The following is a 26717-nucleotide window of genomic DNA, read 5'->3' as shown; positions in this document are numbered from 1 at the left end:
TGAGACTCATGTATTTGTGTCTGGAGACAGGTTAGTTCCTGGGGCCTCAATGGATACGCGAATAGACCCTTTCCCCCCACCTGACAGTTGGGACTGCATGGCCATACCACCATGTCTTTGGGTTTCATCCTAACAGTGCCCAGATTCTGGTGAAACAGCAGCTTTCTTAAAATTCGCTTTAAATGAGCAACTGGTGGATCTACTTTCTGAGCTAAAATGTGAAGGGAAAGAAATACCATGGGATGTAAGGCAGGAAGACTATGCAGAAGCACAAAAGAATTTATTCCCTCACCCCCCCCCCACCACCAAATAAATAAATAAAATCTTAAAAAAAAATCTTAAACTGTTCACTTATGAGAGAAAACAGGTTGACACTTCGCATCACTCGCAAGCATGGTCCCCCAGGGAGGTGGGAGATGAGGGACTCACTGCTGCTGGAGAGGGTGGTTGGGGCAGAAGAGAGGCAACCTGTGTCGTGTTCAAGCGGTGCCCTTACAGGGCGGTGAAGAGGTCGCGTCACTGGCCCTGCACTGAAGACGCTAGACAAGCATTGGTAAAGCATGAACATTTATATTTAATTTACATTTTGACAATTTGCACATAAATAACAATGTAAACCAGTACGTAAACATAAGATAGTTTGTTGTTCTAGCAAAGTAAAAAGCCAATAACTTTGGTCAGTTTTAACTTTGATTAGAGGAAAAAAAATAAAACCACTGTTGATTGTGGGCTCAACATTCACATGTAAGAGGCCTACGAGGGAAAGTCAAATGGTGAAGAGAATCAAGACGTCTCAAGCCGTGCAGATCTTGGTAAAAATACCCACAAATAAGAAAGCATAAAAGGGGAAAGAAGAGAACAAATGAACAGAACTGAGAGTATTTGGTGTCGATGTCAGTGTGTGATGCTTTGGTTTACCTACAATTAAGGACTGTGTTTGTCAAGCACTGATCCATAAAAAAAAAAAATTGTCAGTTTTGCCACTTGTAGGAACAGATCAGTAAGGCTCTGAGGTTTCCCTGGATTATCCTAAGTTTGTTCTTTGCTGCAGGTTGACATTAGTGGCCATCAGTAGAAGGCTGACTATATAAACCTGGCTGATTAGTGATGCATCAGTTATTTAGGAAGGAAAGAGAGGTAGAGAAAAGTTAACCGTAGTAAAGGGAGTAATGGGACTTTACTTCCGTGACTTGGGTGTGACCACATAATCATAATGTGGCAAAACAAAAAGCAAACCATCTCAGACTGCCCTTACTGGTGAAAGATGATGAATCTCTCTCCCTGGTTGTTATGCAGTCCCCACCTTTGCACCAAGGTTTTGGGGTCTCTTACAATAATAGCAAAGGGGTGCCCAAGCTCACCAATGTGATTGTGAGGTCAAGTGTTAAGCAAAGCCTCAGAAAGGATGGTTTTTTCCTTTTTTGCCCTTAGGAAAAAGTAGGTTCTTTTACATGGTTTGGCTCACAATTTAAGTGGTTATAAATATATTATATATACACATGGTATAGTGGTATAAATAGATTTATAAATATACATCACTCTTCGCTACACCTTGAATGCTGACTTGTCATCTTTGGGCTTAGCAGAGGAAAAGACGGCACACATTCTATCTTTCGGGAGCACACTTGGTTTCTCCTCTAGAGTAGCAAATCATTAGATAAGACATCACTTCCTGCACTACTGGACACACTCAATGAGGTAATTGTTGTTGAACAGCTTTGCAATGCCCTTTCATCTTTAATTAAATTAACCATAAAATGTAAAAACACAAATACTGAGGAAAATCTGGGTTTTACAGAAAAAAAAATACAATTGATGTGTTGGGGATGGGAATGTGCATTGCCTGCTTTTACCCTAAGACAACAAGAATACCCGTTTCTCGTGTTTTTTTTTTTTTTGTTTTTGTTTTTGTTTTGTTTTTAAAGTGTGGCCTGAGCCTATCTACCTCAAATCCTTCCTGGTAGAGCACCATGTTTGTGCAATTTTGACATAACAACAACAAAAAATCCCAATAACAAAACAACACCCAGACTCAAGCCCCCAAACCTCACATATACAAAACCACCTGTGCTTTGGGAACATTTTGCGGTGGTTTTAAACATGGCATTTTTGTCTTATTCACATTGTCAGATAATACATTGGGATGGAAAGGTCACGTGACCACGCCGAATGGTCACATGATTTGGGATGGGGTGACCCTGCTTTTTTGGAGAGGAAGACGGGTTGGCGAAGCCTTCCTGTCTCCTTTCTGATAAATCCTTGGCAAGGGGGAAAAGACTCGGAACTATCTACAGAAACACACAAGATTCCCTTTCTTAATTCCTCTACTGAAGTTATTATTGGGTAACTGCACACATTCCCCCCATTACACAATGCTGTTCAAATGACAGATCTTATGAGTTAACACATCAACTGTCTAACTTTGGCAATACCAAACCTCATTTTCAAACCATTATTACAGAGGGAGGTCAACCGAAGTAATGTATTTGTTTACTAAATTGTAGGTACTTAAACAGATGTGCAGAAATTATCTACAAAGAATGGCCACAAGACAAAACTATAACATTTATAACTCAAATTACAAGGAATTTTTCCAGTCATTGTAAACTTTTTTAATTATTGCTTTTTGAACGATAAATTGTATAATAAATTACGAAGGATTATCATTGAAAAAATAATTATGGCTAGGCAATAGTCTTAGCAATGGGAAGGCTATGCAAACATATCCACACAAATATTCAAAATACACAGGTTCAAATATATAGATGGGGGTGTAAATAAGTATATATAATATGTATATATATTGTCTTTTTCTCATTTATGCCCTGAGATTTCAGTAACTTTGGAGTTCCTTCTTTAATTCCAGAGAGGTGAGGGGAAACCATCTGCTGTCAGGAGAGCTTTGCAGAACTGGAATTATGTACAAGCATTTGCTACAGGCACCCTGACTTGCCAAGTCATAAGTTAAGAAACAAAACAAGACAAAACACTTTTTGTTTTCTGAAAATCTTAAGGATCCATTGGTTCAACTGTTTCCTGTTTGACCTTTACAGGCCCCAGAGGTAGTGGGTTGCTGTGAGCCAACTTCATGAGGGATGGGTCTGATGACTCATAAAGGCTACACCCTGAGAGGAGTCCATTCCCCATGTTTCTTTGCAAAGACACTTTCAGGCCAGTTTCTTCTTTCTCTTTTCTGACCACAGCCAGAATTTCCTTCTCCACCACAGAGGTCACATCGATGTCCTCCATGTCCTCCAGCCGGTCGGCATTGTCACTGATGTCAAACTTCTCGATTTCTTCGTTGATCCGGGTCAGATCCTCCAAGGGCATCCCCGTGGCTGGGGCCACAGGACAGTTCCCCTTCAGGTGGACCTTGAGGCTGCAGAGATGGATGTAGCTCTTGTGGCAATGGGCACACTTGTGGGGTCGCTCCCGGGTGTGTAGGCGCTTGTGGAGTTTCAGGTGCACAAACTGGGTGAACTTGGCAGGGCACACCTTGCACTGGTAAGGTTTCTCTCCAGAGTGGAGTCGCAGGTGGGTCTTGAGATTGCTGGTGCTGCTAAATCGCTTGTGGCAAACCTACAGTGTGGGGAAGAGGGCAGAGACGGGAAGACCAGAAGATTAAGAGTTAGGTGCCAGTGGGAAGGGCGAGCTTACATACCAACGCCCAGCAACCTGCGGGGCGAGCAGCCTCCCTGTGGCACCCATGGTGTGGCATTAGGCAAACAGGGAGCTGTGGGCACGCTGCGCCCGAGGAGGCGGCTACTTCCTCTGCCATCTTCCACCCACTGGAAGCTGGCTGGGTCACCGCCTCTGCGCATCGCAGATACGGGGGTGCCAGGCCCGTGGCCAGCTGGGCTCCTGCGCTGGTTCACCCACGGGCGATCGGACCCGCGGGGCCCGCTCCCCAGACATTTTCTACAAAGGGTGAAATTTGACGGCGAACCCTGCCCACCTGGCATTCATGTGGCTTCTCTCCCGTGTGTACCAGGTAGTGTTTCTGCAGGTGGGCGAGCTGAGTGAAGCCCTTGTTGCAAGTCTGGCATTTGAAAGGCCGCTCTCCGCTGTGCACTCTGAGGTGGACCTGGAAGGAAGGCTCATGTCAGGCCTGCGCCGGGGCTGGGGAGCCCTGGCATCCCGCTCAAAGGCCTGGGCACCGATGGCCCGGGCACCTTAACACAGCACCCCGCCCCCAGACAAAGCTCAGAAGGAACGAATAGAGTCCCCGTGCGTTTCTGGATACTTTGCTTTGTATGAGCGAAAGGAGCACAAGCCACAGGCCAGCGGCACTTTCCACTTGCTTTTCTAGCCCAAACCCCCATTTGCGGCATCCAGAGGATGGTTTGGCGGGGAAGTCACTGGCCCCAAGTGGCACAGGAGGAAATGGCACAAAAGCACAGCGGCTTAGGGCCTGCCTGGGAGAGGGAGCCCAGGGCGTGACCCTGGGGTCACGGGATCGAGTCCTGCATCGGGCTCCCTGCAGGAGCCTGCTTCTCCATGTCCCTGCCTCTCTCTCTCTCTCTCTCTCTCTCTCTCTGTGTCTCATGAATGAATGAATGAATAAATAAATGAACAAACAAGATATTTAAAAAACAAAGCAAACTGACACCTCTCCCATTTCCCCTCTCTGTCTCATGAATAAATAAATAAATAAAACCTTAAAAAAATAAAAAAGCAAAGTGACACCTCCCCCACCCCCCCTTTCTCGGTCTCATGAATAAATAAATAAAATGCTAAAAAAAATTTTAAAAAGCAATGTGACACCTCCCCCCTCTCTGTGTCTCATGAATAAACAAATAAATAAAATGCTAAAAAAATAAAAAAGCAAAGTGACACCTCCCCCATTCCCCCTCTTTGTCTCATGAATAAATAAATAAATAAATAAATAAAATGTCAAAAAAATAAAAAAGCAAAGTGACACCTCCCCATCCCCTCTCTCTGGGTCTCATGAATAAATAAATAAAATCTTTAAAAAATTTTAAAAAAGCAGTGACACCTCCCCCATTCCCCCGTCTCATGAATAAATAAGTAGTAAATAAAATCTTAAAAAAATTAAAAAAAAGCAAAGGGACACCTCCCCCATGCCCCTCTCTCTGTCTCATGAATGAATAAATAAATAAATAAAAGCTTTAAAAAATATTAAAAAAGCAAAGGGACACCTCCCCCATGCCCCCGCCTCTCCCCCCCACCCACGGACTGGTCCCGGCCGGGGCTCCCACGGTCGCAGAGGCGCCCAGGCCCGGCGCGGAGCCAGCGGCACACGGGCACACGGGCGCGCATGCGCGGACCCAGCCCACACGGGCGCGCATGCGCAGACCCAGCGCCACCGCAGTGCCGGAGCCAGCCCACACGGGCGCGCATGCGCGGACCCAGCGCCGCCGCAGGTGCCCCGCAGGTGCCCCGCAGGTGCCCCGCAGGTGCCCCGCAGGTGCCCCGCAGGTGCGTGGGCCGCCGGGGCCCTACCTTGAGGTTGGAGAGCTGCCCGAACGTCTTGGCGCACACGTTGCACTCGTACTTGATCTTGCCGTTCTGCTTCTTGAGGGGGTAGGGCAGGGTCTTGTAGCCGGTCATGTTTCTTTTGCTTTTCATGAGATTCACGGCCTCGTCGCCGCCCGGGGCCGCCAGCGCCGCTGAGGTAGCGTGGGGCTGCACCACGTGCTCCGCCGAGGCGGCCGTGCCGGCGGTGGGCGAGCCGCTGGCGGGGCTGCTGGCCCGGTCCTTCATGCTGGCGGCCGCGGCGGGCAGGGAGAAGGCACTGTGCGGCGCGGGGACGAGCACCTGGCGCGCGTGGTCGGGCTGCAGCGGCCTGCGCGCCGCGTCCGAGGGCAGCGAGCCGGGCAGCGAGGCGGGGCCGAGCAGGGGGTGCGGGAGGCCGCCGCCGCCGCCGCCGCCGCCGCCGCCGCCCAGGAGGCCGCCGTACACCGGGTACAGCCGCGGGAAGAGGCTCAGGCCGCCCACGCCGCCCACGCCGCCCAGGCCGGGGCAGCCGACGCCGTAGGGGGGCAGGAGCAACTTGGGGTAGTGGGCGTTGTAGGAGGGGATGAAGGCGGGCGGCAGGTGCGGGCCCGGCGCGTACCCGGGGTAGGCGCCCAGGCCCTCGGGCCCGTAGGGGGCGTTCAAGTAGGCGTACGAGTCCCGGTGGTCGCGGAGGTCGCGGAGGTCGCGGAGGTCCCGGAGGTCGGGCGCGCAGGGCGCCAGGGGCGACACGGTGTCGCCGGGGCTGCTGTGCGGGCTGCAGCTCTGCAGGCTCGGGTCGGGGCTGCTTCTCGCCGAGGGGCTCGGGGTGGTGGAGGACGGGAGGGGCGAGCGGGTGATGTAGGGGGGCCTCTCCATCCCGTAGGCTTTCAGAAAGTCCTCGGGCAGAGGGACCCGGCTCGGGTAGACGGCCCGGGGGTAGAAGGGCATCTCGGGGCTGCCGTCGGCGTCCTTCTCGGCGGCGAGGGGTGAAATGTTGGAGCGGCAGCAGTCCTTCCCTTTGGGGGGGTGGGAGTCCAGCTTCAGGATCTCCCTGACGCTGTACTCTCTCTTTGGGGCGTTCTTGGGGCACAGGTCGTTCTTCTCGGCGCTGGGCTGCTTCGGATGGCTCTGGGTTTGTGCTGCAACAAAAGAAAGGACGGTTACTCCAAGGCTCCAGAGAGCTCAAGTCAAACTGCCAGAGCTGTCCTGTCTCCGGCCGCAAGCGACAGCCACCTGCCGTCTCCACGCCCTGTCCCTCTAGAGGGCTCGGGGCCCACTCGCTCCATTTCCTTCTGGGCCAAACGGGGACAGCGGCAACATCTCCAGCAAAGAGGTTTCTACCGGTAAAAAGCGATGTATGATGGAAAAGTGCTGTTCAAGCTAGAACAGGGGGAGCCTCCATTGAAACGGGGTGGAAAAATCCTGGGGTGGGGGTGTCAGAGGTTAATAAAAGTCATTCTGATGTTCGCAGTACACCGAAAGGAAATCAGCACACCCTGCGAACGAGATGTGAAAGATTAAGACTCATTTCAAGTAACGAGCAGTCATCAGTTTTCGCCTCCATTCTTGTTTAATATGAATTTGATAAAACCCTCTTCAAACTGCCTGTGCCAGATAGACTAGCGATGTGGATGCCACCCCTTCCCATGGGGTTGCTGACAACACAAGAATGGCACCGAGGCTCTCTGTTCTGGTCTGACCAGGCTCCCAGCAACGCTGTCCCCTGGAATCACAAGGCGTGACATACTCATCTCTGCCAAACCACAACAGGCACTTCCCGAGCCAGTCCAATTACTTAGAGCACCAAAGAAAACAGGCAGCTAAGATGAAAGCATTTATTCTATATTATTACTCGGTAAATGCACTACTTAGGAACAGCAGCAGTTGAGGACAGTTCCAGACTCTCCAGGCCATCACCAGCCCTGCCCCTCCAAGCACACAGAGCAAACGATGCCTTTGGGGAAAGACCAATCAGAGCAGAGAACGCCAAAAACTCCCCGCTCAGACTTCCCTGGAAATCAAAAGTAAAACAGATGCTGCTTCGCTGGAGCTCTGGTTATCAGAGGGCAATCACTCCCAACGGAACGGCCGCCCCATGAGGAGGAGGAGGTTGGAGGCATGAGCCATCCATGTGTGCGGATGCCTTGGGAGGCAGGGGAGAGCTCTTGGCCTCGGCATCGGAAGGGGACAGGTCTGGGGGACCATGCTGAAGCCTCTGTAAAAGCATCATTCGTTAGGTCACCCCCCCCCACACACACGCAAAAAGAAAGCTTCCGTTTGATTTCACTGAGAAAGCACTCCAGGCTTGATATCTGATAGGTCTAGAAATGAACTCTGTGGAACTCCAGATTCTGAACTCTTCAAATCCATTCTCTGGGCTGACAGGCTTGAGGGATTCGATTCCAGTTTGAGAGGCTCTCGGAGAATGTTATCTCCTGCTAGCTGTTATCAGTTCCCCCCCCCGGGTGAGCCAGCAGCCCCAGAATAAACACAGCCAAGACACTATCAGGGAAGATGCTGATGGGGGCCGTGATGGAAGGCTTGTCGAGGGAGAGGGATTTCTGAAGCCACTAAACCAAAATAAATAACCCCTTATCGGGCCAATATCAGTCTTTCAGTGAGGCCCAGCAGGCAGGAAGTTCAAATTGTCACTTTTGTTTTTTAAAGCTGAAACGGTAAAGGAAGAGAGACAACTAAGTCGGGAAACTGATAGGCGAGGCATCTCACAGCCACAGGAAGGAATTCTATGGAGGTGAAAAAGAACAATCCGGAGGCACCCATTTGGGCGCACATTAGGAAAAAAAAAAAAAAAAAAAAAGATGGTCCCGTCATAAAATGAACATCAGAAAGAAACTTCACCATTTTCATGCGGCAAATTCTCCCTCAGACTCATCAATTTTTCCAGCGGCCTCAAAACTCTCTTGGTTCTAAAATTCAACAGAGCAAAGCCATAAGCAAGAAATGCACGTGCATCAGTAGCACCGTCCCTCCTATTTAGTCAGGTGTTCTCACCAGGCACACCTTAATAATTCGGTTATTAAAACAACGCTAATGATTGGGCCAGCAAACAGGAAAGTCAGAATCTATAATTTTCCATGCAAAATACTTAGCACACAGGGCCCAGCATATCGCAAATACACAATGAATGCTCGGTATGTCTTACGCCTCCACAGAAATAAATGTCTCCCTCCCTCCAAAACGATGTCCAGAGGGAAACGTTAGCCCCCTAACATGTTCTAAGGTGGAAGTCGTGGAGTCTGTGTGAAGGTACATTTTAAAAAATCATCCTTCAGCAGCTGAGTAATCAGTAGAGCTGGTGTCATTTCTGACTCTCCCACTCAGCAGCAGCTTGAGTTAACATGAAGAAGAAAATCAAGATCTGTTTTTGTTCTTAAATCTTAAATGGCTGTAGGCGGACGGAGTCATTTCAAGAGTGAACTGCTTCTGAAGGCTCTGAATGGCTTAATTATGCCGACTCACATTTTCGATCTATAATAAGAACCCCCAAGACTACAAGAAAGAACCTAGAAGTTCTGCAGTAGGCAAAACAAAGTCTGTTTTCAACTGAAACTGAGAAAGCAGATTAACATTTAGAAGTCTATAATTTGGTCAACTGTTTTCTAGATGGGTTGGTTAGATACATAGGGAAAAAAATACCAAAAAACTTGGGAGGGATAAGAGTTAAATTTAATAGTTTCTACTCCTTTTGTTTTTTTTTTTTTTTAAACCCGCCAACTTGTGATTTCTGGCTACTTTTTTTTTTTTTTTAACCTCTCAGTCTAATTCGAATCTCTTCTCAAAATTCTACCAATTGAACCATCACTGCCACTTAAAGTCCTCACGGAGATTCTGGCACAGACCTCTGTTGTGCTTGAAGCATGGAAACCCAACACAACTGATTTGAAGACACAATCTACCTATTAGGCCTGATGAAAGAGTGGAAATTTTCCTGATCAGAGGCTCAATCATCGGTTACCACACCTAAGACAACTGGTTTCACAATCGGCAGCAGGAGTCTTGGCTTAATGTGACTGGTTATTGTTCACTCTCTTGCTTTATCATGAATGCTGGACAAGGAAAGGATACCTGATAAACCAGCATTTAGGAAAAAATTCTGCATAAACAAAAAAGGGACGTTTGTGGGAACTAAAGTGTCATTTCACAGTATCCATGGACTCTGCTCTGAACAAAGAATAAGCACTTGAATCTTAAATACTGTGCAAAACCTTTCTTCGGGGGAATAAAAATGCAGGGCCTTTGAAACTACACCGGGTGAAGGATGTATGTGAAAAAGCTTCTTCGGGATTGGTGCAAAGTCACTGGGGAGATGGGGGGGGGGGTCATTTCAAATGGAGTTACTGTTTGGAAAACAAAACAAAACACCACCTAGGCCTGTCTCTGAATCCCCAAATGATTAAGTTCAAGAAGTGTAAGGAGACCCTCAAGAAGGGACTTGCCATGCTGAGAAAGTCAGGAGGAAGCACATCTTCCTGTGAGAGGCTCTGCTGAAACAGAAGCTGCCTTTTACCATTGGGCCCTGTGAGGTGGGCCTGGCATGTACAGATGCCGAAACAGCTGAATGGTTCCTGGGGTTCCTGGGATGCTCAGTGCAAACAACAGACTCTTGGGAGCTCAGAAGAGACATGAGGGAAAAAGACTGACACCTCTGGTCAGGACCTGATTCACCCCTCATGCTCCTGTTGGAAGCTGGCCTGTTTCCAGTTATTTCAAGACCTCTTCCTGAAGCTCAAAGGCGAACCCAAAGTGTGTGTGTGTGTGTGTGTGTGTGTGTGTGTGAAAGAGAGAGAGAGAGAGAGAGAGAGAGAGAGAGAGAGCCATGAATGCAAACTTAAAAGGTGATCCTGTGAAGGAGATTCATAAGCTTTTCAGAAAACTGCAAATAAATACAGTACTGAGATCATAGGGAGGGAGATCAGATAAACTAGACAGCGTGGGGTGAGCACCAGCTAGCTCCAGAGTTGGCTTATCCTGACCAGGGCAGGTAATGAGTTTGTTAACTGGCCCTAAAGTTGAAGTCAAAATTCTAACTAATGTTAAAATGAACATTCATGCCAAATGTTTCAAAGGTGGAAATGTGAACTAAAACAATCGGGCCTTCAGGTAAAGCAAATCAGAGTGCAGCATCAGGAATTGGTGAACCTGAGTAAAGGGTCCTGGGAATTCTTTGTACTATTTTCGCAGCTCTTCCTTAAGTTTGAAATCGTATCAAAACAAACAAAAAAGTTACAAAAACTTAGATGTCAAAACATTTAACCCAAGAGGATCTAATTTTTAAAAAACTTCCTTAAAACATACCAGTCTCACCAAGAACACACAACATAATTACAACAGATTGTGGAGTTTTATGGTAATTCTTAAATTGCTCCTAGAGGTCACTTGAGAATGACTAAAATGAGGTATCCCTTTGTAGAAGGGTAGTGACAGTAACTTTAAGCAAATAAAAAAGTAAAAGCTTATAAACCTAAGGAACTGAGAATTTGTTAAAGTGAGAGGTGGCTACCATAATACTGATCAGGAGATTAGATAATTAGGTTATTCACATGAAGAAGGAAGCTAAGATATAAAAAATCTTTGAGCTATCCATTTAGAATTTTTTTTTGAAAGACATTTATTTATTCCTGAGAGACCCAGAGAGAGCAAGGCAGAGCCGCAGGCAAGAGGGAGAAGCAGGCTCCTCGAAGGGAGCCCGATGAGGGACTCGATCCCGGGACTCCGGGATCACACCCTGAGCTGAAGGTAGATGCTCAACCGCTGAGCCACCCAAGCGTCCCTCCATTTAAAATAATATTTTAAAAATTATAGCTGTGAGTCTTTCTAGAAACAATCCGATGGGTTCTACATCAGCCCATACACTGATAGCCAAATGTTCATCTCGACGACATTCCAACACACGTCGTAAGCACGGACAAATCACCACAAACGAGGGCTATACCTTGCATACTAGGCATGTCAGGACCAATCCCCTTTATACTCCGACCTGCCCCCTTTTGGAAAGATTAGAATTAGACATCTATTTCTTCCTGTAACTCTCGGAATTAAACACTCAAGATAGCTTTTACCACGTTACATGATCAGGTTTCATACTGGGGAACAGGGACTACAAAAAAATTTTTTTTCCCTTTTCCTAGTCCCTTGTTTAAGCCACCTACTTGGCTTAACAAACGAAGCCATATAATTAAACAACATGTCATTAGCTCATAGGGGCAGAACTGACATTACTGGCATTTTTAATTTTTTGTTGTTGTTGTTCTGTAATCCACTTACTGAGACTCATCATTGTCAGCTCTCCGGGATAAGGGTAGTGAAGCCTCTCTGCAAAGTCCCGACAATACCACACAAGAAGCTCCTGGTTGGCAGGGATGGGCTTAATGGTGTAGAAGTAGATGTTCATCCCGTTCTGACACGCAGCCAGGTTTTGCTCCCGGGCAGAGTGCGCCGGATTCACATAGCGCATCCAGTTGCTTTTCTCCTCATTAAAGCCATCGATGAAGTGGAGAAGCTCCCCTCTGGAATAGATCTGCCCAAATGAAAAGACAGACGTGTGAAAACCAAAGGCAGCCCCAAAGCCGTGGAAAGCTTCCCCCGGCACCCGTAAGAATGAACCCGGATTTCTCCTTCCCCTGCTGCCCACTTGGGAGAAAGGATGCAATCGGTGTAGCCAGAGCGGTCTTGAATCAGCAGAAATAAGGACGGAAACAGGTAAGGCGCGCTTTTGTCAGTTACCTTTTCCATTTCAGTTTTATCATCTTTTCGTGTTTGGGGAAAAATGACAGAAGAACGAAACACGACATTTCATTTAAGGAGCTGCCCCGGCCGGCTCAAACCACCAGAGAGTACTACTTTTGCTACCGCCGTGAACGGCAAATGGGCGAAGCGACTGACTTGGGTTCCGATTATGCTGACTTTGAGTGCTTTGAGTCACCGGGTAGAAGACCAAGCCAACCGAATACGTCAAACTGAGTCTCTCAACTTCTTCTCTGGCCTCTGTACTTGCCGTTTCCTACACCCCCGCCCAGGGCTTCAACTATGCAAACATCCTCCACCCCCAAGCCTCCAAGTCCAGAAGTAACACTTGTTCATATGAATACTTGGAACCCTGCCTTTTTGTGGAAACACTGGGTGGGGCAAAGGTGAACTTCACCTGCCATAACAAAGTGAACACCGGGACAGAAGCCAGGATTTGACAGTCTACTGAGAAGTCACTTTTCCTCTTGATAAACACGTTCAGCCTTGCACTTTTCTCTCAAGCCCAAGGAGGGGAGAGGGAGCCCTCTGATCTGAAAGGTGGCTGGCTAAAAAACAGCAGCCTCGGAGCGACGGGCATGTGTTTCTCGAAAAAAAGAACAGGAAGAAACTGTGCTGTCCTTTAAAGGCAAGGCATCATGAGGAATTCAGAGTCGGCCCCACGGTAATACCGCTTCTGGTTAGCAGATGCACCCAGGCTATTTGGTAAAAAGGCAGAGGTAAGAACAGGAAAACTTAAAAACCTACATCCTTGCCGAAGCTCCTTTCTAAGCGAACTCCTTACCCCTCCACATGCCCTTTCCCTCTCGCTCTCCCTCTTTTTTTAAGGTGTACCACGTTTTCTTCAGACCTAAGAAATCTCCTATCTGTGTAGGACCAATACCTGGTTATCTGCAACCCGTAGTCTTCAAGTGGTGGGGCACTGTTCGGAGCAGAAGGTTTGCTCTGACCCGACAGCAGGTTATGGCTTGGTTCCTAGTCCCATACTGACAATGATTAAGTCTACAAATCGCGTCTGTATTTCACTCAAACGTTATCAGAAACAAAAAGGAACTCTGTCCCTTTAACACGGGCAGTAAACACCAGAATCACTTTCTTTTAAGAGTAACTTCCTGTAAATTGTGAAGGGGGAAATACATGTGGCTTCATCAAAGCAGCTTGTGAGAGCTTTTGCGGTGTGTTTTGTTAAGAGAAAATGGAACAAGGCCGGGTGAATTCTGCTATCAAGAGGGGTTTTCAAGTTTGTTTACTGTGATGTGCAAACTTCCAGGAACATGGGGTTCCATCGTTCTGCACTCTTCACCGGGCGGAGACGGCTTTCTAAAGCTACCGGTATGGGATTCCAGTCAGCCTTCCATGGACTACGACTTACTGTATCCTCTGTCCCATGAAGTCATATGTACACACGCACGCGAAAATAAAATAACGCAGACGTCAAACGAACACTGCTCCTTCTCACCTCACTACACTGCCGTATATTATCAGGAAGATTAAAAATGTGCTGACTCACAGTACAGTTACAAGAAATGTCACTGGTTTCTCAACTGGAACATCCCTACTCTTCTTGGACTGTGTAATTTGCATGAAACTTTTTCTTTCCTTACAACAGATGTTCATATTCCTGCCAGCAAACTCAGGACGCCTTTAACAACATGTGGGGACTTTTCTCCTACAATATCCTTTGTATGTGAAAGATTGATCCATATAAATCCTCCCAAGGAAAGCATTTCAGTTACTTAACGATGAATCTTTAGTGACTAGGGAACCCGGGACAGAGACAGGAGGTTCTTAACGTATTTCTTGCCTCTTTAAAAAATGATCACGCCTTAATTCTTATCCTGGATGGTGTTAATTCAGACTTTTGACTCCCAAGAGTCACACACTTCTGTGGCTCACTTCTGAGAAGGCTTTATTGGCAATAAAGGCAAAAATGCACTCACTGACATTTTGCCCATTAGAAGTCACAAAGTAAATATATTTTAGGCATGTGTGATTCTTAAATAAAAATTGTGAGCACACAATTCTTAGTGAACCATTCTTAGTGCTCTGTCTTGTCTGGAAAATGGTAAAATAAATTTCTAAAAACACAAAACTTCCTGGATTAAAAAAAAAATCCTGTTTCTGTGGAACGATCTCTGAATGATCCCCAAACAGAAGTCTTTCAGAGATACTTCCCCAAAAGATATAAGCATCCTGGGTAAATATCGGCCAAAAGAAGTATAATCCAGGTTTGGTTGTTACCATGCAGCTGGTTCTCAAAGGAGTTCAAATAATGCTTCTTGGTCGTCCTGTACGTTTTATGCAAGTTATGTATTAAAAAATTACTTTTAAATTTAGTAAGCGTTATCTTTATTTTCTAATTGAGAAAAAGACAATATCCTAGAGAGACATCTATGGGAAGATGGAAAGCAGTCCAATTTGGTCTCTGTTCCCTGCTAATCCAGGGTTTTCTACTCAAAAACTACACCTGCATCTTTAAGGTCCTTTCTAGTCCCGATATTCCAAAGGAAATTGTTTAGGCCAGACTTTTATGCTCTCACAAGATTGTAAGCATTTCCCGTATGCTACCGGGGTAATCTACATACCCTCAAACCCAATAAGTTTTAGGAGGCAGGCGCAAAAACAGTCCCAGTCATCTCCCTTCCTCTGGTGGCATCTTCCACCCATCCTTCCTTAACGGCATTTATTTAGCCTATTTTCAAGCTAATTCATTTACGATTACTCTTCCATTCAATTAAAGTTAACTCAGCAAGAAATCAAGAAGGGGTGAAATCTAAGGCTTGGTGACTCATTACTACTTCCTTGCAGAGAAATGCAAATGAACCTACCCTTGAAGCAAGCAGCAAACTGTTTCCTTTCATCACAAAGCTCTAATGAATTGCAAAAATTAAGATTCACATATAGTCCATATCTCCATCCCTAATCACCTACAGGCTGCATTTCTAGAGCCAAACAATTAACCAGCTTCAGTCACATTTGCTAACAATTCCCTGTGTCCACAGGGGCCCTGAAGACTTGTGGTTAAGACCCAGTACAGTTTGAAAAAGGAAGTGACCCAGCAATTCTGACTCCATTTTTTTTCCCTTAATTCTTAAGGAGTCTGAAAGAACTTTCCCCTACTTACCCGCCAAAAGTATTTCCTGTTGGCATTCTTGGGAACAGTATCATTGGTGTAGATTTCACCTATTAGGGGTCCAAAACGTGTTCCCTTTGGTATGTATTCTTTACTCACTACTCCAATAACCTAAAGGGAATAACATGAAATAATTACTTCAACTGTAAAATATTAACCAACGTTTTTTTTGCGTCGAATTGTCAAGTGGTAGTACAACCAACAATGACAAAATTATGATACGGAGAGCAGTTATCAATGGTGCCTACATAATTTTAACAACAAGCCTCATCAGAGGGGGGAGCCACCTTCTAAGCTAGCTCCCAGATCATAAGCAAATACCCAACCAAGCATTAAAATAGTCTAAAGGATTATTCTCTGGTGACTTTTTCATTTTTATGATTACTTTTCATACTAGAAGAACAGAGAGGGTAACCAGAGTGTTTGATTGGATTTTAGAATCAGGTACTGCAGAAGTAGACGGTCAAGATTAAACTATTTCAGCCTGCTCCTAGTTTCTTATTTCTCCTTCTCCTTCAAACCATAAACACTGCATGCTTGAGGGGAATAAAATAGTTTTAACCTCAGAAACCAAAATAATGCTCTTCGGTTGCTCCACAAAGGCCTAGGGAACCAGAAGCAAAACACATTATACTTTTTTTTCATTCCAGATGAGGTTTGTGTGTGTGTGTGTGTGTGTGTGTGTTTTCATAACTTGTAAGTTCTCTTTAATAGAAGTAAGATCTTTCAAGTAACTTTGTTCTCCTCTAGTATCTTCTACTCAACAGTGGTCAAAAGTCGTCCTTTGAAATGGAATTTATATTGAGGAGAGCTGTGGGTTCTGAGAGCTGTGGGTTCTAAGAGCTGAGGAAATGACCTTCTCAGACTGGATGTATCACACTAAGGCCTTGCTAAAGAAACATGTTAACTATGCCAGTTCCTCCTTGATCGTAAATTTCTTTAAGGGAGTGAAAAAAATCACCAACCACGAATCAGGAAGCAATTCATCACTATTCAAAAGAACTCCTCTGTAGGTAGTCCTGTGCAACATTCTGCAGTTACAGTTTCGTGCTGGTTTTTATTCAGTCACTTTCCCATTTTTATTATTATTTTTTCTCGTCTAAAACCTCCTACAAATTACTTATTGAATACCTTACTGAAATGGACCAAGAGGGGAGGGAAAAGAATATTTACTTCCAGGTTTTACTAAACCCGGTGGCTCCTGTGTAACCGTATAGGTCCAAATACATGCATTAATCAATACATGCATTCCAACAGTGGAATCTCAGATTTTGGGTGGGAGATACACTGATACCTCGATAAATCTCCTCAAGAGCTTAAACCTGTTTAAATGGATATGGAATAAGCACATCTCCGTGGTTCTAACAGTCCAGTCTTTCTCATTTACATTTCTTATCAGCCAATGATTTTTTTTAAAACAACTTAATATTCAATATACAAGCCAATGGAGCATACCCAGACTGGAAAGACAGAAAAAAAGAAAAAAAAAAAAAAAGAAAGAAAATTTCCTACACCTAACACAAGTTGAAACAAGGTTGTGAGCTACAGTGTTATTTTTGGTACTTTATGAATTTCTGGCAGAGAGCTGAAAAAAGCAGATGTTCATCTCATCCTCCTCCTCTGCCTTCATTTACATTTATGTGCCCTTTCAATACGGTTCATCGTTACTGATATTTGTTGGCAGTAAAACTACTGGGGACAGGAGTACCTCAGAGCAGTCTTGAGATAAAAATACATACGAAAGCTTAAGTAGACTTAACTTATGCAGAGGATCATTATTGATGATACATTAATGAACCTAATTAATTTGAAAAATTCATGGAATTGACTTGTATGACACGCAAAGCATTTGGCATTCACATTCGAGAGATTATTCCATAATATCAAAATGACAAACAGGAAAAACAAATAATGTCATTTGTTGGTGAGCCAATAATTAGCAGTTGATATTTTCAACATATCCACTTTAAAGCAGTAATTTAAAGAAAGGTACTCAACTGGTTCATCAACTTTGTTTTAAATTATAGTCTCTTGCAGACAGTGTCTTAGGAGTCAGAGCTTGATTACCAACAAGTAGCATTACATTGAGGTCAGGTTTTTTTCCTCCTGAATTGCTCTTTTTTTTTTTTTAAAGAAAAAAAACCAATGGGCCTCTTGGTTCTCATCTATCAATCTTACACTAAGAAAACACATCAAGTTTTCTTATGGCCAAAAAGAAATCGACTAGAATCTTATTCCTACAAAAGAATTTGCAGAAGACATATCACCCAGCACCAATTTGAGTACAACTATAAAGTAAGTCGCTGAGGAAGCTGGAAGACAGTACTTGCCATCTCTAACCTTACAAATGCAATTAAGCAAGCAAGACAGGAGAACAATTAAAAAGAGGAGGGTCTGTGGTGGAAGAGAAGTCTATGAGAATCCTTAAGCCCCAAACAAATAAAAGAACCTACACTTATTGTGGTGAGCATTTTGTAATTAAAAAAAAAAAAGCCAAAGAGCCTCAGTATTAGATTATCTTTACAAGTGGGACAGAGCCCTATTATTTTAAGCTCTATTATACACGAGCTATAGGGAACACATAAACTCACACAAGTGGATGAACAGAGACACAAGATAATAGAATTTCAAGGTTGGAAGGAATTGTATAGCTTATACACCATCCCTATCCATTCCCAGCCCAGCACTTTTAATACCTTCATCTCAAATCCATGTCTGAGACATTATTCAAAAAAGGACATACAGGCTGCAATTCTAAGATTACAGTGCTCAGGTAGGTAACTGTGGAGGGGGAATAGGAACCAAGCTTGTTTTTAATGGGAAGTGGAAGACCAAGTCATATTCTCCCCTCTTGCCCCAGAAAGGTCCAGATGTGAATCTTAACCAACAACATTCTATCCCGGGAGAAGCACATGATACAGAGGAACCTGATGTGTGCGTTGGATCTCACAGTGCTAAACAGACTAATTAAGAATGTGTTCACCTAAGCCCAAGAAAAGAAAAACCAAAAAAAAAAAAACCTACTCAGGAACTGACCAGGGTCCTAAAGAATTATTACTAGGGGCAGGCTGCTGTCTGTGTGCCTTCCAGAAGCTTATCTGGGAGAAGACCCTAGCCTCCACCCTTCCTCGCCTCCTCTCTTGCTGCCCCTTGATCAAGCTCTTCCCTGCGACGCATGATGCTGGGAGCCAGCGCTTCCACTGCTTGGGCAGATCTGTCTCTACTCAGTGGCCTCAGTTAGAGAACACACCCTGATGTCTGAAGTTTCCAGACCAAGAAAAAAAAAAGGGCTTGTTTTTCACTGTACAAAACGAAGATTTCACAACTTAGGATGGGGGTTGCTGAAAGTCTGATATCAAGGAGAATATGAACTTGGTTTTTTGGGTTTTTTTTTTTTTGAAGCAATTCCTCCTTTAGGGAATGGACAAATGCACACACACACACAGCAGTGGGCTTTAAGCAGGAACATTACTAGGGTTTAAATGTGGTATGAGCATCCTCACCCCAAATTACATGAAGATGCGATTTTAATTACTAACTATCTCTTCCCCTCCCCGAATCCACCCCCCCCCATAAGAATGACTTATTCAATTAAAATTCTATTTTGAATACAAGGACATTTGCATTGAGATGACTAGAACTCTGTAGTGGACGAAGACTTCAGCTTGTAATTCACTTCATTTTTTAAAAAAAGGAAGTGGGGTGGGATGGATGGAGATGTTTTTGGAAGATTCCCTCCTTAGTTAGTTTTATATTAAAGGAAACATGGTAATGCCTTGGTACATTGTCTCACAAATAAAAAGCAGTAGAAAGAAGAGGGAATTGCAGGTTACAGAGAGATACTTTTTACAGATGGCTTGAGTTAATAATGGACTTCAATCAAAATAGACATTCGGTGAGTCCCCATCACCGGTCTGATGTTTATCACCACATGACTGGGAGGTCAGACTCAGAGCCACTGTGCCTCTTGAACATAAGCAAACTCGATACAGGCTACTGCTTCTAAAATATAACTGTTGAAATTGATCTGTCTGTATTCATGTATTCACAGAAGATTATTTCAGGAGGACAAGGGGAAAATCCCCCTAAAAGAATAACCCATCAGTTAAAAAAAAAGTCTTAAAAGTTTTGAATAGTATGTCTATATTTGGTCTGAGTTCTGGAAATAGGAAGTAAGAACAGGCTCATTAAAGGTACAGAATGATTCTAAACCAAATCTAAAACTGAGGGTCAAGATCAGAAATTTGGTTCGTATGTTTTGTTTTTAAAACCAAAAGAAAAAAAAAAGGTGCTGACACATAGCACAAATTCATAATGAAAAATGGTCTTGTTAAAAAAAAAAAATCCCCAAGTATGTCAGCACAACAGCACACAGTGTAACATCTTCTGTTACTTAAATGAAAACATATAAAGAAGGGCAAGATAAATCAGGGAGATAAAAACCCCACGTAGAAAGGCACCCCCCCCCCTTCTATGGCTGGCGGGACTGAAAGAACTAACTGAATAATGTCAGTGTAAACATTTCATCCATTCTGAAGGTTTCCGTCCGTCGGAGAACTGGCTCGCAGGTATCACACCCTCAGTGGCTCAATGCCACGTGCCTCTCTCACTGCCCTAAGGGAGCTGTCCTTTCCCAAAGTGCAGAAAGGAAGGAGAAAGAAGAGTAGGTACAAATTCCAGAGTTAAGTGTGAGACAGTATAAGATTTGAGTTGGCTTCCTGGTTACTTTGATGATTAGGAACTGGAGCTGTATTATTTTCAAGTGTTTCAGTTAAATACAATATGGGACAATAGTACAGGAGGACCCTGATCTCTTATTAGGTTAGTGTTGGAGGATCCTTTTTAGGGATACAGACACTGTGTGAACATACCGAAATAGGAAGTTAGAAGTTCAGAGGAAAAAAAAAAAACAACAAACCAAACCAGCTTAATAAAGGATCAGTCTGAAAGATGTAAAGACGATAAATAAAACCACAGTGACACCAAGAGGGGCCAGTGCAGCATAATCAAGCACTGGCTGGGGAAGTCAGAACTTTGCTCCTAGTCGCGGCTGGGGCTGCTCACTAACACATCTCGGGCAAGGAGCTATCGTTCTGAGCCTTGCACTAATGATCTGAGGGCATTCCTTTATTTAACTATGATTTTTAAGTAGAATGATGGAAATCGAAAAACAAGCCAAGAGCTGAACGGAGGAGAAGAACGTTATAGAATTAAAAGGCAAAGATGACCCACAGAACAGAGGTCTTGACTTCAGTGCACTGGGCAGGACAGGGCAACACGGCATAAACTGAACCCTGGGAACAGACCAATATTTGGTCAAATGAGATATGGGAAAAAAACACACTACACCTTTTAAAGCCACAGCTTAACTAGCCAAACAAATCCCACATTGATTCCACGGGCCACATATTATGAGGCTTTCTATTGAAAGGAGGGTTATTCTCAGAAAGAGGTATAATTAAGGCCGACCTCTGGGGTTAAGTTTTGGTAACGTTCACGTACAACTCCAATTTAAATATTGCTTTTTATAAAATCTGCCTCTATTTCTTCCACCAAGGGGGAGGGGGAAAAATTAAGCTTTAATGAAACTCAAAGCAGAGTTGCTTCTAGCTAATTTTAGACAGCTGTGTCTCCCCCTCACCAAAAACCCTGAACTCAGACACACAAACAGGAAAGAGATCAAGTATTTCCCCAACAGGCTCCCCCGACTCCTCTAAATACCGTTCCTTGGGGAAGGAGGAAAAGTGATCTGATAGGGCTCCAGGGAACAGTCCCAGGATCGAGTGGTGGATTTCCACAGCGAGGAATCCCTTCTTTCTGGAGGCAGCCACAGAAATGACAGTGACCCTCCGGTAGTTGTTGTGGTGGGAAGTCTGGTGGGGGGGCGGGGGGGGGTGGTCGATCCCCTCAAGCTCAGCTGTAGTCTAGTGAGGACTGACTGCAGTGGCTCAATTCTCACCAGAGGTGGTTCTGCGAGTTATTTCACAGCTACACATCACGCCTCGCTATAATCGTTATATAAAAGGGTAAACACAAATCCTTTGCTCCTTCCAAGTTTGGGTTTCCAGCCCCTTTGAAACAACAAAGAGTGTACCCACTTCAGAGGCCAATAAGGAATCGGCCTGCCAGCCCAGCCCGAGCAAAGGAGCTGCCGCAGATAAACAGTGGTTAGCTCTGAAGTCATCCGGACAGAGGACACTTTTACACCAACCCCTTCTCGGTTTTTACCATCACTTCAGTTCATAAACACGTCAAGGTTTTGAGCATAATTTTAGAAACCCAGCTCATAAAGCCGGCTCATTAAAAAGAATAAAGCCACCTAATGACCAAAAGGAGACAAAAGAAACACGAACCAGTTTTTTTTTTTTTTCCTAAGAAAGTTTTTTTTTTCCCCCTCCCAAGATATGGTACCACTGGAGGACGAGGGGCAGCGAGTCCAGGGTGGCCAGTGGCTTTTGCTCGAAGGCCGCTGACCGTGTCCCGGCCGCCTCGTGCTGCAGTGGGGCCCTGCCAAGATGTGTCAACTTGCCAGCAAGACTGAAGCGTGTCCTAATTAGGATGGGACAGTGGGGGGGCTGGAGGAACCCAGAAGGCCGAGCAGGAGCGCATTAAGTCATCAGTTATTTACTGCTCCTCCGCAGACCCTGGGGGGGGTGGTGGCAAGCAGTAGGCAGAGCTGCGTCAGGTGCCAGTCTGCTTGGGCAGAGAGCAGGCGCTTACCTCTTTGCTGCTCGGGCCATATTTGAAGAGCAGGTTCCTGGGGAGGGAGGCCTCTGCCTGCAGCGAGGCCGCTCCGTCGGCGCCGCAATCCCAGGGGTGGTCGTTCACTATGTAGGTACACTTCTCTTCGAACTCGGCCTCTGTCCACAGAGTCATGTCTGCGTCCTCCATGTCCATTTTCATGGTCCCGTCGCTCAACCGGGGAGACCTCACAGCACTGGAGCTACACTTCGGGGCAGCCTGCAAGAGAGAGACAGAAAGGGGGGGTGGGGGGGAGAGGCCTTTAATCCCCATTGTCCCGTGGCTCTGGCCGTCGGAGAGGCTATGACTAATACAGTAGGGGCTGAGGCCTTTAAAAGCAGATGCAGGGCGCTTGGTACAGTTGAGTAAGAGCCCGAAAGCCGCGTAAAGAAGACTTGGCTTGAGGGAGCAGGGTTTTAAAATGCTACTCTGACTTGGTTCTCGAAAAAGAAAGACAGACAGACAAGACTGTGTGGCAAAGTCATGGGGGGGGAGGCACACACACATACACACAAAAGCAAGCAAAGCAAAGCAAAGCAAAGCAAAGCAAAAAGCAGCACCTCGGAGCAATCCCTGGCTTTGCCTCCCACAGCAGGAGGAGGCCGGGTGCTGCGGCCTAGGCCCAGGGCTCCCAGGGCTCCCGGGGTCACGGCCGCCAGACCCTCATTGCTGTGGAAAAGCTGCCTCAGAAGAGTGTCACAAACAAGGAGAGGAAGAGGAAGGAGCTCTGTCTGCCTCTGAATGAAGCTAAAAATGGAAAGCGCGTGTGGGGCAGGAGCGGAACCCGGCCAGCCTTTCCCAAATGGGGAAGACTGAACTTTCCCACCAGCTCCCAACGCAAAACAACTTTCAAAACAACTCGCCGCCCCCCCCCCCCCCCTCCGCGGCGCGCTCCCTTTCATCCTCTCGCAGGGAAGGCTGCAGAGGGTTGCATCCTGCCAGCATCACCCAGCGAGCTGCAGCCTTTCAGAGATGGTTCGGGAGCACAGGAAAAAGAGCAAAGGGAAGAAAAAGAAAAGAAAAAGGGAAAAAAAAAAAAAAAAGGAGGGTGAAGGTTGAAAGGGGGGGGCTCCTTGGCAGTTTCCTTGGACCGGTGGTGAGCATCTCACCCCAAATTGCAAAAGCACAAACAAAGCCTCGAACTCGTCCATGGCATTGCCCCGCAGAGAATTCCTTGAGGAGCCCTCAGCTACAAATAGCACTTTCCATTTAAATCTGAAAGTGTACGAATTCCCAGAAGTCGCGGATGGGCTTCGGCTTTACTGTAACTAAAGTTGCAGCGAACACCGAGGGCTCACGGGACGCGCTGCGCGGCCACTCGTGCACTGATAAGGATCTTCCCGCAAGTGCCCCGCACCCCCTCCAGGCCCTCGCAGGCGGGAGCAGGGCTTTCCGGGGAAGGGGGTGGTGGTGGTTGGGGGGGGGGGTGGAAGGTGAACGACTCCTGCCTCGGTTTCCCATCCGATGTTCGCGGGAAAAAAAAAAAAGGAACACGGGCCTCGTTTCCACGTTAGAGCGCCTCCGAAGGTAGGCACCCCGGTCGGTGGACGGAAGGCTCCTTCCCGTCCTCTCTGCCTTCCCCTAAATAGGATGCTCTTCCAGAAAGGAGGCGGAGGCCAGGCACGCTTTTAAAACACACTTGCCTGTTTTCTTTTTCTTTTCTTTTCTTTTTTTTTTTTTTCACTAAGTTCCAACGCGAACCCGTCGCGATGCCAAATCAACGTTAAGATAAAGCGAATTTTTTAAAGGAAAAAAAAGGGGGTTGGAAAAAAAAAGCGAAATTCGAACACCCGGCCGACCCGGAGGAGGAGCAGGAGCGGGAGCAGGGGCAGGGGCAGGGGCAGGAGCAGGAGCGGGAGCAGGGGCAGGAGCAGCAGTAGGAGCAGGAGCAGGGGCAGGGGCAGGAGTAGGAGCGGGAGCAGGAGCAGGGGCAGGAGTAGGAGCGGGAGCAGGAGCAGGGGCAGGGGCAGGGGCAGGAGCAGGGGCAGGAGCAGCAGTAGGAGCAGGAGCAGGAGCAGGGGCAGGGGCAGGGGTAGGAGCAGGAGCGGGAGCAGGGGCAGGAGCAGCAGTAGGAGCAGCAGTAGGAGCAGGGGCAGGGGCAGGGGCAGGAGCGGGAGCAGCAGCAGGAGCAGGAGCAGGGGCAGGGGCAGGAGCGGGAGCAGCAGCAGGAGCAGGAGCAGGGGCAGGGGCAGGAGCGGGAGCAGCAGCAGGAGCAGGGGCAGGGGCAGGGGCAGGAGCGGGAGCAGCAGCAGGAGCAGGAGCGGGCTGGGCAGGGGGAAATGTTCGACCAAGCGACCCTCAAGCCGCCTCGAGCGGAAAGGGTTAAGGATTCCCAGGGGTGCGGTGGGCGGAGGGGAGAGAAGTGGGCTGCGAGTTTGACAGCTGCGGCCCCGCGTCCCCGCCCGCGCAGCCGCCCCGCCGAGCCGGGCGGGAGGGCGAGCCGCGCCGCTTACCGAGGGCGTCCCCGCGCGCTGCTCGGAGCAGAGGTCCGGCCTCGGAGGCCCGCGCCGCCGCCCGCCGCGCGCTGCGCATCCCCGTCGGCGCCCCCGCGCGGGCTGCGGGCGGACGCGCTGCGCTCCCCGCGGGGCCTCGGCCGCCCGACCTCGGCGGCGCACAGGTGCGGCGCCCGCTCGGCCTCCGCGCTGCTCTGGAGGGCCGAGTGCCGCCGCGGCGCTTTCGGTCTGTGTTAACCAGCCCCGCGGCTCGCTCCCCTCCCCGCTGCAGATTTCCCATTCGTCTGATTCACTCCCACCAGCGGCGGGAGGGGGGCGTGGCCACACCTGAACGCGCCCGGGCCGCGCCGCCCGCTCCCGGCCCAGGGCTTTCCCCCGCGCGCCCGCCCCGGCCGCCTCCCCCCGCGCGCGCGGGTCCCCGCGTGGCCCTGGAACGTCCCGACTCGCTCCGAGGCGCTTGGCCCCCACGCGGGCTCGGGCTGCGGCGGATTCCCGCCCCCTCCCTGCCCGGGCGCTCCACGGGCGCTCCACGGGCCCCCCCCCGCCCTGTGCATTCCTTAACACGAGGGAGACCTCAAAGTGACCTGAATTTTTTTTTTTTTTTAATGGGTGGCGGTGGGGTGGGGGGAGCTGCAGCTCACCTCCGCACGGGGAGGGACACACAAGACGGACCCCAAGAGAGCGTGCGGAATTGTGTTTGCACTCCTCGTAGTAAAAGTGGAGCGGTCTCCAGTCCAGCTGGAGCCCCCGCCCCCATCCATCCCCCCCATGCATCCCCCCATCCATCCATCCCCCCCCCCCCCCCCCCAAATAGTCCTCCAGAACCGAAATACATTCAGATCTGGCTGGGCAGAACTAACTTGCCTCTTCCGACCGCTTAGTGATCAATAGGGACCTAGGGACAAGTTGTGATCCTACAGATTAAAAAAGTCTTGGCCTTTGCTGTGTGTGTGTGTGTGTGTGTCCCCCCACCCCCACCCCCCGCCCCAAATCCGCAGCCAGACTTCCGCGGAGGAGCGTGTGAGCAAAGCGCAGAGCATTAATCGGTTCCCGGTTCCAGGGAATGTTGAACTGATCACTGCAAGCGGAGGGCAGACGGAGGCGGTAATTAGTGGGGCTCGCGCTACGCCCTGTCCGGCTTTTCCTCCAGCCCCACTCAGCCCCTCTGCTGAAGGAAGGACATCCTGTGATGATGGCATACAATGTCCTGTTTGTTTATTATTAAGAGCGTGGACCTTGCATTCCTGCTTCTCATTACAAAACAAACCAGATGCTTTACTTCCTTCAATGGTCTTGTGCCTTCAGCAAGGAATCCTCTAATTCAGAGAAACAATGATGCAAAGAGTCCATTTATAGCAGGCACCCCATCACAATCGCTTGTTTGGATCACTGAAACACAAAGTCTCCCACTTTTCCTGCTTGCCTCACCTTGGTGGTTGTTTTTGAAATCGCCTCTCCTTCCACCTTCGGCTGCAAGGTCTTTTCTAACATTTTTGAATACACGTGTGCATCCACACCCACGTCCCAACACACACCCACCCACCCACATACACACACCCAGCCCCGACCTGATGATACTAACTTAGTCATACAATGAAGTGGACATTTGAGTATTTGTTTACAGGAGGAAACAAAACAAAGCAAAAACAAGAGCCCGACTGGATCATAAAAATATGTCTGTTTATCTTTCACGTTTTCCCCCCTCTCTTTTAGGAAATTTTTTTTTTTTTTTTTTTTTTTTTTAGAATTTTGCGGGTGGGTGGCTGGGAGGCTGGGGGTGGGGGGTGGTGGGGGTGGGAGGCAAAGATTATTGGCCAGGAAATGGTTTTTGCGTCTCAAGTCCTCTCCACAATCTCTGTAGTACAGAACAATTAGGTTCCCACTAGGGGACATAAGTAACACACACTCCCCGCTTGGCTGCCTGGCGGCTGCTGTTCCACGTTGTGCCAGAGGGGACGCTAGCACCAAGAGGAAACAGGACCTTCCACCCCGCAGATGTGCTCAGGGTATATAAAACTGAATGAACAATTCCTAAGAGTTCTCAGAAAGCTCCAAGATGATAATTAAACAAGAGAAATCCAGCCTTCTCGAGAGGGTTTATTAACTGATGCTGAGTCAGCGCCACAATGGACAGAAAAACAATGTAGTCATACTGCAGGCTGGCCTGC

At 47.4% G+C, this 26717-nt stretch overlaps 1 protein-coding gene across 2 annotated transcripts; it reads right to left on the bottom strand.

The window, feature by feature from the left end:
* Positions 1-2608: 2608 nt before the first annotated feature.
* Positions 2609-24796, bottom strand: PRDM1 (PR/SET domain 1). 2 transcript variants are annotated; one of them, XM_072738151.1, is made up of 7 exons: positions 24550-24796; positions 22076-22315; positions 15347-15466; positions 11743-11995; positions 5464-6596; positions 3956-4084; positions 2609-3579 (listed from the first exon to the last, which is right to left on the bottom strand). In XM_072738151.1, the coding sequence occupies exons 2-7, from the start codon at positions 22256-22258 to the stop codon at positions 3010-3012; spliced, it is 2388 nt and encodes a 795-aa protein (XP_072594252.1). In that variant the 5' UTR covers positions 22259-22315; positions 24550-24796; the 3' UTR covers positions 2609-3009. The 2 variants fall into 2 exon arrangements, with proteins under 2 accessions (XP_072594252.1, XP_072594247.1); XM_072738146.1 differs by lacking the exon at positions 24550-24796 and adding an exon at positions 22657-22785.
* Positions 24797-26717: the final 1921 nt, after the last annotated feature.

Source organism: Vulpes vulpes, chromosome 1 (assembly GCF_048418805.1).
Source record: "Vulpes vulpes isolate BD-2025 chromosome 1, VulVul3, whole genome shotgun sequence".
Classification (NCBI taxonomy): Eukaryota; Metazoa; Chordata; class Mammalia; order Carnivora; family Canidae; genus Vulpes; species Vulpes vulpes.
Note: the sequence above shows the minus strand (reverse complement) of the source record. Positions and strands in the feature narration are given on the sequence as shown.

Excerpts from the sequence above, each read along its gene's own strand:
- PRDM1 (XM_072738151.1), bottom strand. The coding sequence starts at position 22,258 with ATGAAAATGGACATGGAGGACGCAGACATGACTCTGTGGACAGAGGCC. Across the intron at positions 4,085-5,463 it reads GGCAGCTCTCCAACCTCAAG|GTCCACCTCAGAGTGCACAG; the intron begins GTAGGGCCCCGG and ends CCTTCCTTCCAG. Across the intron at positions 3,580-3,955 it reads AGAAGCCACATGAATGCCAG|GTTTGCCACAAGCGATTTAG; the intron begins GTGGGCAGGGTT and ends CCCACACTGTAG.